The 12,211-nt window shown below is 41.7% G+C and overlaps 1 protein-coding gene across 2 annotated transcripts in view; it reads right to left on the reverse strand.

Annotated features, from left to right (window-relative positions):
- The window catches only part of APP (amyloid beta precursor protein), a 227,767-nt gene that overhangs the window by 105,979 nt on the left and 109,577 nt on the right, over positions 1-12,211 (reverse strand). For both annotated transcript variants that reach the window (XM_074813930.1, XM_074813921.1), the window contains exon 5: positions 10,531-10,724. In XM_074813930.1, coding sequence (XP_074670031.1) covers positions 10,531-10,724 — 194 coding nt within the window. The remainder of the gene's footprint in view (positions 1-10,530; positions 10,725-12,211) is intronic.

Consider the following 12,211-nt stretch of genomic DNA (forward strand, 5'->3'; position numbering starts at 1 on the left):
TCAGGTAGCTGTAGAGGGCGATGAGGTCTCCCCTCAGCCTCCTCTTCTCCAGACTAAACAACCCCAGTTCCCTCAGCCGCTCCTCGTACGACATGTGCTCCAGACCCTTCACCAGCTTCGTTGCCCTTCTCTGGACACGCTCGAGTAATTCAATGTCCTTTTTGTAGTGAGGGGCCCAAAACTGAACACAGTAATCGAGGTGCGGCCTCACCAGTGCCGAGTACAGGGGTAAGATCACTTCCCTGTCCCTGCTGGCCACGCTATTTCTGATGCAAGCCAGGATGCCATTGGCCTTCTTGGCCACCTGGGCACACTGCTGGCTCATGTTCAGCCGGCTGTCAATCAACACCCCCAGGTCCCTCTCTGACTGGCAGCTCTCCAGCCACTCCTCCCCAAGCCTGTAGCACTGCTGGGGGTTGTTGTGGCCGAAGTGCAGAACCCGGCATTTGGCCTTATTGAAACTCCTACAGTTGGCCTTGGCCCATCGCTCCAGCCTGTCCAGGTCTCTCTGCAGAGCCTCCCTACCCTTGAGCAGATCAACACTCCCACCCAACTTGGTGTCGTCTCCAAACTTACTGAGGGTGCACTCGATCCCCTCATCTAGGTCATCAATAAGGATGTTAAACAGGAGTGGCCCCAAAACCAAGCCCTGGAGGACACCACTTGTGACCGGCTGCCAACCGGATTTAACTCCATTGACCACAACTCTTTGGGCCCGGCCATCCAGCCAGTTTTTTACCCAGCGAAGCGTGTGCCCATCCAAGCAGCGAGCACCCAGTTTTGCCAGGAGAATGCTGTGGGAAATGGTGTCAAAGGCCTTACTGAAGTCATCCACAGCCTTTCCTTCATCCAATAAGCAGGTCGCCCTGTCATAGAAGGAGATCAGGTTTGTCAAGCAGGACCTGCCTTTCATAAACCCATGCTGACTGGGCCTGATTATCTGGTTGTCCCGCACGTGTTGTGTGATGGTACTCAGGATGAGCTGCTCCATCAGCTTCCCGGGCACCGAAGTCAAGCTGACAGGCCTGTAATTTCCCAGATCATCCTTCCGACCCTTCTTATAGATGGGTGTCACATTGGCCAAATTCCAATCTGTGGGGACCTCCCCGGTCAGCCAGGACTGCTGGTAAATGATGGAAAGTGGCTTGGCGAGCACCCCAGCCAGCTCCTTCAGCACCCTCGGGTGTATCCCATCTGGTCCCATAGACTTGTGTACATCTGTGTGATGCAGTAGGTCACTATCTCCTCCTGGAGGGTCGTTCTCCCAGTCTCTGTCTTCTGGATGAGGAGGCTGGATTCCCTCAATACAACTAGTCTTGTTATTAAAGACTGAGGCAAAGAAGGCATTAAGCACCTCAGCCTTTTCCTCATCACTTGTTACCATGTTTCCTCCTGCGTCTAGCAGGGGATGGAGGCTCTCCCTGGTCTTTCTTTTGCTGCTCACATACTTATAGAAACATTTCTTGTTGTCCTTGATTGCTGAAGCCAGATTAATTTCCAGCTGGGCTTTAGACCTCCTGATTTCCACCCTGCATAGCCTCACAGCATTTTTGTAATCATTGTGAGTCGCTAGACCCTTCTTCCAAAGGCCGTAAACTCTCCTTTTCTCCCTGAGCTGCAGCCAAAGCTCCCTGTTTAGTCAGGGTGGTCTTCTCTGTCACCGGCTTCTCTTACAGCAACTGGGGACCGCCTGCTCCTGTGCCATTAACACTTCCTTCTTAAAGAGTGCCCAGCCTTCCTGGACCCCTATACCCTTCAGGACCGTCTCCCAAGGGATCCTGTCAAGCAGGTGCCCAAACAAGACAAAGTCAGCCCTTTGGAAGTCCAGGATGTCAGTTCTGCTTCCCCCTCTCCTGGCCTCCCTAAGAATAGAGAACTCATTATTATTTCATGATCCCTGTCCCCTAGTCGGCCTCCAACCGCCACATCATCCACCAGTCCTTCTCTGTTCACAAACAACAACTGTTTTACAATTGGGAAAGCAAAACAAAAAATACCAGAAGCATGCAATAACTCTGCGTGTTCAATTTAAAATACTGAATAAGATTTTTCAGAGAATGTGACATCTTAAACTGTTTAAATACACCTGCCACCAGCAGCAGCTGCAAGAGGCCAGGACTTCTGCAGAGCAAATTACCTCCATTCATGCAGCCAGAGGAAAAAGGAGCACCTTTTGTATCAAGCTTTTTATGGTGGCCACAGCATCCCAAGCCTAGCAGACCACCTTCATGGCAGAAGCAAGCACAGATCTAGTTCTCCAGGTCAACATTCTACTGTTTTAACCTTTTCTTCTTCACTCAAGTCACAATTTGAGTGTTATTTTTTCCTCAGCACTGATCAAAATACAGATCCTGTGTGAAGAAACTGCTTGTCATCATGTAACCAAAGTCAAAACACTTGAGTTCAAGACTAGAAAACTTTTCTGTCAGGGAAAAAAAAAAACCTAGATTTTTTTGCTCTTTCATCCATGCATTTGAAGTGTGTAGCCTTTGTTAGAAGGCAAAAGAAAAAAAAAAACTTACTACAGAAAATGCTTTATTATACTGTGCTGTTAATAGCACGGCCTCACAAGAGGTGGAATTCTTAAATTTCTACAAGCCACCCCAATCCTGAGGTCTTATTTCTAGTACAGACCACAAAAACTGTTACATAGATCACTGAAAGGTAAAATAGAGCAGGAACTGCTGGGTAACTTTATAGAGGGATATCCAGCTACACATCCACCGGCACGCAGTCATGCTGGTGCAACATGTTGAAAAACCCAGCTGTAAATTTCTCACTTTCCATTTTTTCATGCATTATAAATAGTACAGCACTTGAAATGAGGTGGTATATATCACGATGTCACAAGAACTTCTCAGAACATGTTGCAGACATATCAGAAAGGTTTCTTGAGTTGATTACTACATGAACATACATAGGGAAGCTTTCTCCCTCCCCCACATTTCAGTCATTACAAGTCATTACAAGTGACAACTTAAAATTTTTGCTTATATAATTTTTGCCTATTAAGGTAAACAGGGCAGCCAATGGCTCTGTTTCGTGAGGTCAAAAAAATGTAACCCTTCTCTGCAAGTCAGCCTTCTACCAAGTGAAAGCCTGGCTATCTTCTACTTATCACTTCCTCAATTAGATTAATTCTCTCCACCCATAGCCTCACCCATCACTTCAGTTAATGCTTTATACTTAAATGGTGATTGGATTTGCCAGCTCAGCATCACTGTAATTACTTCTCAAAGCAATGCACTGTTTCATCAGTTCCATACTAACTTTACTTATCCTAAGAAGAAATCCAACACTTACCAGTCTTTCTAGTCATGAATGCTCTGGTGTTTCTACTCTTTCTGAATTTTAACAACCTCCATGTTAAAAAGGAAAAAAGTTATTAAAAATATATCATGAACTACCCAAATATTGACTAACAGCCAACATGAGAAACAAACCCAATTCATGTAACAATGTGAGACATAATATGCTAATAGCATACAAAATATGTGAATAGGACAAAACACTTCAGGAATTATCCAACATAAGCAGTAACATTATGCCTACAATTTCATGATGCCTTAGCTAAATTTATAAAGAAAAGCAATTAGGTTTTATCATTAAAATACTTTCGAAAACACAGAAGTTCTTAGGAGAAACTGTACTATTAATAATGTTTTAGAACAGGTATGAAGCACTTTTTCAGTTTCTAACAGTTCTACTACAAAAATCAACGAGATAGGAGCTTCTGACCAATTAGCTGAAATATTATATTGCAAAAATCAGAACACCTTCCACACTGTCTCCCCAAATGAATTCAGTTTCTCTAAAACACGAATTTAGAGATGGACAATTCACATAGTGCAAACTTTACCTCTTTCAATAATTGGTGTTAACCTATACTGATGACAAACTTCAGAAGAGGGAGAAAAAAAAGCAAGAAAAGCTAAGCAAGTTTGTTAATTCCTGTTGTTCATTTTAGGGCACTGACTCCCAATTAGGAACAATTTGTATTAGGACAGCTGATGAGAACACCACCTCTCGCCACACCCCTCCCTGCTCCTGTGTCACAGACGACTGAGCTCCCCACCAAGCAGACCCTGAACCACGGCAGTAGGCATACCACTGCTGGCACAAAGTTCAGATTTCCTTAAATTTCCTTAAATTTTCAGGGGTATGAACAGCCTACAGCTCAGTCTGCACAGTACAGAAAAAGGGAAATCTTGTTATCCATACAAATGCAAGTCACTTCTTGCTTCTACGTCAGAGCCTGCAGTGCAGACCCTTGGTCCAGCTTCATGCCTGGTTCAGCTGTACTGGCTCAAGTGCTTGGGGAGTAGCGGGTGGATTTTTGTTTTTAATGTTTTGCTTTTTTAAAGAATCATTTAGGAGATTTCCACTGGAGCATTCCTCAATGAAATTTTAGAAATTGACTTTCCGATTTAATGAAAAAAAGCTTACATCAATGAGAACTTGTTGTTTCTTTTAACATGAGTGACAAGATAGCTTGAAAACAGTTGAATACTCATGAGACAAAATTAATTTTTTTTTTCCGCCACCTCCAGTGAGCATGTTTCCAATGAAGAATTTAGCCTGGGCACTCTCCCTTTTCTTGAGCAATAACACTTTTTTAGTTTTAGAATAGTGAAAACTTCAAAAGGACTCTAGATATCCCATTTCTACGTCCTTCAGACAAATCTTTTGGGGTCAGAGCTGGACTTCCAATTAAACCTCAGATTTTTGGCTTAATGCTGCAAGAAGACATTAACAGTAAGAACAATGGGAGAGAAGGAGGAGGGAAGAATGGTCAAGAAACACAATGTCTCTACATACTAGACACAAGTATGAAGAAATTGAAGGAATTAAGTAGCAGCAAGAATCTCGGAAAGATCTGCACCCCTCCCCCCAATTTCTGCATCAAGAACGCTCTATATCCAGACACCGCTCAGGGCCTGACTCTTCCTCAGACATGCAGCACTTCCCCACTGCATGGGGCCTGACACCCCAGGGTCCGCGTGGCCACAGCAGGGGTTTACTCCAGGTGTCAGAAGCCAGCCTCCCTGCAGTGTACTTAAACCAAGGACAGCCAGCTGCTGACGACATAGGGTTGAAAGCCTGTCCCATTAAGGCTCTCTGGGGATGCAACACAGAAACCTCTCTTTGAAACGGGAGAAGGCAATGCATTCAACATCACCACCTTAATCCTCCTAGTTTTGCCAATTTTTTCCTCCATGTTGAATGTAGTTCAAATGCCAGAGAGCCTAAAGTACCCATCAGAGTAACAGATAAGGAAGATTAGAGCATTTTGGTTACTTTTTCTTAATCTCCCTGGTCAATTAATATGCAATGGCCAGATATATGCCTGGGTCAAACAGTCCCCTAAAGGCTCTTCTTTCAATACTATCTTTCCAAATACCTCTGAAGAGATGAGCAGGGGAAAATCAAGGGTGAGAGGAACACAGGGAGATGTAATGGGGAGAAATGGGGCAAGAGGATTTCATGTTTTGGAATGTCCTTGTGGACAAGACACCGTGAGCATAGAGAACACTAAAAAACTGTCACACTGTTTGTAGCATTTCCCTGCTTTCACCTGCATTCACAATTAAAACATCAACAGCTTCCCAACTCTTGCCTGCATTAACTCTCCCACTGCTCTGGCACACAGAGACCCAGACAAAGGGAATTATATGGTAGCTAATCAAAGCTACACTTGCAAAAGGAAAGAGAATTTCCCAAGTACAGAAATTACTAAACTCCATTAAATTTGACTTATTTAGGCATTCTTCATAAACATGTGCCACAGGCAGACATCTCAACTGCCTGTCTGCCTACTTTGTGCCAAGGCAGCAGTGCAACATACCACAAGAACTCAGTGAGTTGTTACATCAGGTCGGGGCGTTATACGACCGTGGCCAAATTAAACACACCTTGTGACAGCCTGATTTAATGACAGCACTCTGGGAAATTTGATTGTAACTAATTTGATGTTGAGGTTAACTCGCAGACATTTCTGAAGGAAAGACACTAAGTAAAATGTGTGTCGACATCTTTGTACGACTTAAGTCATAAAGACATAAGAAGAGGTAGAAAGCTAAAGAAATGAAATGTATGCTTCCTCCATGTCAAGTGAGGATCTCTAACAAATTACTCAAAACAATTCTGTCAGGCCCCTGTGACTCCTCTTCCCCAAATGCTAGAACAAGACTGATAATTAAAAGCATAAGGTCTCACCCGGAAACAATTCAGCATAACAGGCACATATACAATGCTGCTTTCACCATTAGAAAAAATTGACAAGTTTTAAAAGCCTTTCAGGATTTCTTGGATTAGGCTTGGAGGAGGCAATTAAGAAAAAAGTCAGTTTTCCAAATACCATTGACGAAAAAAGCTCTTTCTGGAGTCAAAAAGGATACAGCACTTTTTTTTTTTTTTTTTTTTGCAGCGTCTGGGAGATGAGCCCTCATCCTTAAGCTCAGTCTGGTACTGGGTGGCAAAACCAGAGAACAACTTGATTACCATGCTGTATAGCACATTTATTTTAGTTTCACAGATGCCTAATTATCAGCACAAAGTGGACTGCACCCTTTTGGGTTATTTATTGTAGTAAAAAAACCCTACTGTATTAACTATACTAATGGCAAGTAAAAACAAACCATAAAACTTCGCTTGGCAGAAGTTTATGAGAAACTGTAAACCAAATCCTTATAAAATACACTACTCCCTACAATGCGACATTTACAACACTACCTAATCATTACATCAGCCTGAACATATGTTTTATAAACCCAACGAATAAAATTAATCTGCCTTAACCTGCTGAGAAACAATGAGAAATTAAATTTCCTATTTTGCACCTTGAAATTATATTCAGATTGTCTAGAAAAATGAGACCTGGTTGAAGTTAAGGCACCGTCTTCTGCTCCTGAGCCACAGGACGACTTAAACAAAGGCTCTCTGTATAACCCTCAACAGTGAGACTTATTGTGCCTCAGTTTCCCTACTGCAAAAGAAGGAAAATGACAGGAGCCAGTTTCCCTGGTGGGAAGTAGAGCCTGGGAAGTCTCACACACAGTGACAGGAAGATGAGGAGAGGCATGTTTGAGATAGATGTAGACAGAGAAAACCTGGAAGTTTCCATCTTGGCCATCACTCCTAAAGATGTTCAACGCTGGACATCAAGGACACCAAAGCTTCCAGCAAAAGCCCAGGTACAGGCAGGAGGGCCACAAGGCTGTGCTGAGTCTCAAGGGCAGCCAGAGCTTGCAGGTCACTTGACTGAGTTCTAGCTATGCAGGGAGAGCTCTGCAGCTATACTGAAAGCCAGCACCTGCATCTGGCTGTCCCTCAGGCAGTCTTCAAGGTAAACTTTAATTAAAGGTGTGGATAACAGCAAGGAGCGCCACTGCTGAAAAAATGCTTGTGAACTCTTAATACGAGTTATATGCTATTTCAAGACGAGCATGACATGACGCACTTTTCAAAAGCATAGGCGGATCCTGCCTCTTGGCCTCATGAACAAAAGAGGGTATATCACACCTGTCACCAAAATACAGCCTTCCTCCTTTCCCCAGGTACTGCCAACAAGCCACACCACGAGGCAAGCCACATCCTTTTATGCCCAGACCCAGGTGGTGGTCAGATGCTGGGTAGGAAGAACATTCATCTGTGACAGCGCTGCAGCCCAAGCTGCAGTGGGCTCAAAAACAACTGGCAAACCAAACACAGGAATTCTCCAGAACGAGCAAGTGCCCCCCCTTGAAAAGAACAGCATGTGTCTCATGATCTGGAATGCATCCTGTGTGCATTAAAAGCCATCAACTGGAAGACACCAACAACTTGCACTCAGTTGACCTGACCTAAGTAAAAGCTATCATGATTCCAGATCAAAATACTTTGATGGACACTTTTCCCAAGACCATACTCCCTCCCTGCCCAGAGAGGGGCTCCATGAACCTAAAACTCCTCTGACACAGGGCTTTGCTTCAGAGCTGCTGAGCAGTGGGGTTGGTGTTAGCTGGTGCACGAGCTACCAGCACCTTCTGTTCCTCTCACACAGTGTCACACTGAAGATGGACTGACACACAAGGGGATGTTAAACTTTTTGGAAGGCTTCAAGATGAAGCAAACATTGCCAGTGTGAGATCACCCATGTAAGGTGAAAAACATAGACTTTAGTAAGCACTTCAGAGATGCTTTAACAGCAGCGAATATTGGGAATTTAGCATTAGAAAAGTGTCCCCCTATATTTCACTTCCTTTCTCCTCCTTCCTCCCTCGCAATCAGCTTAAGACTAAGATATATATATATTTATATACACACAAACATATGTTGATATATGTATGAATACACACACAAAAAATTTGAACTACCACCTACTGCTGCATATGAACCAAGTAATGTATTTTTTTTTTTAATATGACTAAATTTCAAGAGTATTTCTGGCTCCAGTACACATGGTTTAAACGCAGTCGGGAAGATGAAGAGGCAGCAAGAAATGAGTGAGTCAGTGTAAAAGAACTACAAATTGCTTGTCTCTTCATCTGCAGCTGAAGTGCAAGTGCCCCATAAAAGGATCCTTTCATTTTCCTTTTCCATGCACTTCTATGGGAGGGGAGGAAAAAACCTATCAGTATTTGCTTGGAACTTCAGAAATGGATCCAAATGCAGTTACAGCTCCTATTCCTAGAGGATACAAAATTTATGAAGTTATTCTTGAACTCATCTCTTCAGATATTAAACTGCTTTATGAGGAACAAAACAGACTAGAAAATTAAATGTTCAGTGACAAACATGAAAGAGACAGAAATAAACGGGATATCTGATTTACAAACAGAACTGTGTACACCCCTGTGAACTCTTTTATTAATATTTTAGGAATCTCTGATCGGATATATGAAAGAAAAGTTTTTTATCTATGTATTTCATATATATAATAAATGTAAGATATATAGATAAGACAGGTAATAGGTATGCAAGATAGATCTATGTATATCTTGTGTGTGTATATATATGATGAAAAAAAGCAAATTTGTCTCAATTGGAACAAGGTCTACACTAATTTCTTATTCTAAGAGAACATATTCTAATCAAACCTAAAAGAAATATACAGAAGTGAACACAGCAACAGTCCAAAGATTGGTTTACAAATCCCACTGAAAGGGTTATAAGTTGTGACACTTCGACAGCTGTTGGAAGTACAAGTCAGAAAAAAGCCTGAAGGTATCAAGGTGGAAGATGCAAAGTTGCTTGATGCAGGTTTCTTGCATCAAACAGTCGTGACCATTAATTCCCATTTATGAGAGAAAACTGGAAACCACAATGGGAAAGTGTTTATTTTAATTAAGTTTATTCCATTATTCACAAAATAACTCCTCCCTTCAACACTTACTGATGCTTTGTTGGGAAAGATTTAGATGCCCACCATGATTTCTAATTTTCCATTGTCTTAATGCATCTCTTTTCACCACATTACAGCAATTCAATCTCTGTCCTTCATCTCGGCACTGTTCCTGAACTTGTTTCCATTTGGATTATTAAAAAGTCCAGACATAACGCAATTCAGAACTATTAACTTCCAGCATTATTCACTTTGTTCGGTCCCCATTTATTTTCAGGGTTCTCCTTGAAACCACTTGTAATCTGCCCCAATTGGATTTTGTATAGTATTTGTAAAAGATGCAGTATCATCACCTAAGAAGTAGGACTGCATTAGCACAGTATGAAGTGATGGAAGTCTAGGGAGCACAAACAGAATTCGAACACAGATCTTAGTGTTTTATGAAGAAAGCCATTTTAGAGGGTTGTTTCAATTCAGTTGCAAGGATGCAACATTGTACTCTGTTCTCAGGGCTCTAGCACGCTCAAGAGAGGGATATGAAAGGGCTTTGACAGCACCAGACCTCTCAGTTGCAACAGTCATAACCCATATTTGGCTCAGAATTAGCCTACATGCACAGGGGTTGTTAAAGGGTAAAGACAAGCATGGTATTTTCCCATCCATGCTGTCTTGCAGATGAAACCTCAGTACTCCATCTTAGCAGCAGCATATTAACAAATCTGTCAAAGGCTAGATATTAAAACAGATTTTCTTTTAGATCACATTTTGAAAGTAATTGTCAGCAGAAAAATATTCTTACAGTAATAATGGCATACAGCTAACACCTATTATGAATGAAGACATTTCAAAACCTCCAATGGTTATGTCGGCTGAGTATCTGCTGCAGTACTCCAAACTGAACATTAAGCATCTTAGAGTACAGTATTTATAATTTAGTTGTCAAAAAGTATGTATTTAAGCATTTTTGTAATAAATACAGCAATACTCCTCATTGAAGAAAAGATGAAGGCATCAAAAGCAAAATAACTACTAACAATAAGCTTTTCTATTGAAAGTTAAAAATAAATGAGTAGAACATGTTTTCAACCACTGTATGTGCAAGTTCACTTATAAGGAGCAGTGACTCTTCCACACTGACGTCTTTTAGATAGATTTTTGGCATCTTTAAAATGATAATAACAAGTTGAAGGGTAAAAAGTCACTCTTACCTTCCATCTGCATAGTCTGCATCTGCACCTCCCCACCAGACATCCGAATCATCATCTTCGGCATCAGCTGAGTCAAGATTGTCACTTTCCTCCGCTAACGGGCAGCAAACAAACTCCACACCACGAAATTTGTCGATTCCACAGGGCAGCAGCATGCCGTAGTCATGCAAATTCATACTCTTCTCACTACAGGACTACAGAAAATAGAAAGAAAGCGGTAACAATATTGCCATGGAGGAAACAAACAAACAAAAAATCACAGACCTTGAAAAAACATAATGGGCTGCATACTGCTTTAGGAGGTTGAAGCTGATGAACTGCATGTTCTCTGAATTTTGAAACATGATTTAGAGTGGTCAAGTGTGCATTCACTATCTGCATTGTAGGCAGCTCCCTATCTGTGTCTGCATGACCATTTTAAGTGGCAAGCTCTCCCTTCCCCTGCCCTTGATCTTTCCCAGCCTACAAACACTTCTCTCTCCCATGTATGTGACAACTCCATATCCTCTTGTCTAAGATCCTCACAGGCTCTGCCTCATAAGCAGAAAACCTGAAGACAGAACAGTAATGTGATGCATTAATCCTGATGTACTAATGCTATTGAAAAGTTCATTGCAAGATAGATTGACATTTAAAATACCTGTTATACTGGAAACACTGGAAATATCTGGTCTGACACCTCTGCCAGTACAGCACCTTCTAGCCTTGTTGAGAAAACAGTCAGTTGTGCATAATTATACCTTGAAGATATAGTGATGTAGGACAGAAAGATATAGTGATGTAGGTCAGATGAAAAAAGGAAAATAGTTCATTGGTGCACAGCAATGATGTTGTTCTCGGCTATGCCATTCCAAGTTTGCAAGTACTTAAAATAGACTAAAATTTGCCTGCATGAAGTTTGGTGCCTTAAACACTTCATTTGAGGGGCAACAGTATGATACAAGCAAGAACTGAAAATTTGAAAAGCTGCTGAGCACATTTCAATTTTGATCTCCAGAAGGTGGGATAACATACAAGCTAAGAGCTTCCAAACAAAATAGCAGCCAGAAAGCTTCTTGAAGCTCATCTCGGTTTTTATTCCTAGAACCTCTCTACATAAGGACAAAAATGTCCAAAACGCATTAGCAATTATAATATTAGGTTTATTTCTGTTTTCAGTAAAGCACTGGTAAATTATTAAAACTCTGTGCTTGACTGCAAAATGTCTTTGGCTAGTCCTGCGTCCTATCAGCTCTCCTACCCTTTTATGCCAAACTTCATATAATGCATTCTTTGAGGCCTGTTTGATTGTTGTGAAGCACCTGGCATACCAACATCCATATTGAGGATGATGATAAAAGCAAAGCCTAGACATTTGTGATCAGTCTTTAGTTCCGGAGCACCACTAACACAGGAAGCTGGAAGAGGCAGAAAACATGGTGGGTGTGTAAGTGGATGTGAAGAAAAAAAACCAAAGTGCTATGAAACAGGGTCAATGTTCTAAGGTCAACATTAAGTGTTCAATAGTGGACTCTGATGTGCTCAACAGAGTGACTCCTATTTCCTACCTTACAAAACAGAACAAAAAGCCATTCACTCAAATATTCATAACTACTGCTTTTTGTTTTTCATGTCACTGTTATATTTAAACTCATCCTCAGAAGTGATACAGCTCTAAAGAAGGGAGGCAGGAAATTTTAAG

Source organism: Strix aluco, chromosome 2 (assembly GCF_031877795.1).
Source record: "Strix aluco isolate bStrAlu1 chromosome 2, bStrAlu1.hap1, whole genome shotgun sequence".
Lineage (NCBI taxonomy): Eukaryota > Metazoa > Chordata > Aves > Strigiformes > Strigidae > Strix > Strix aluco.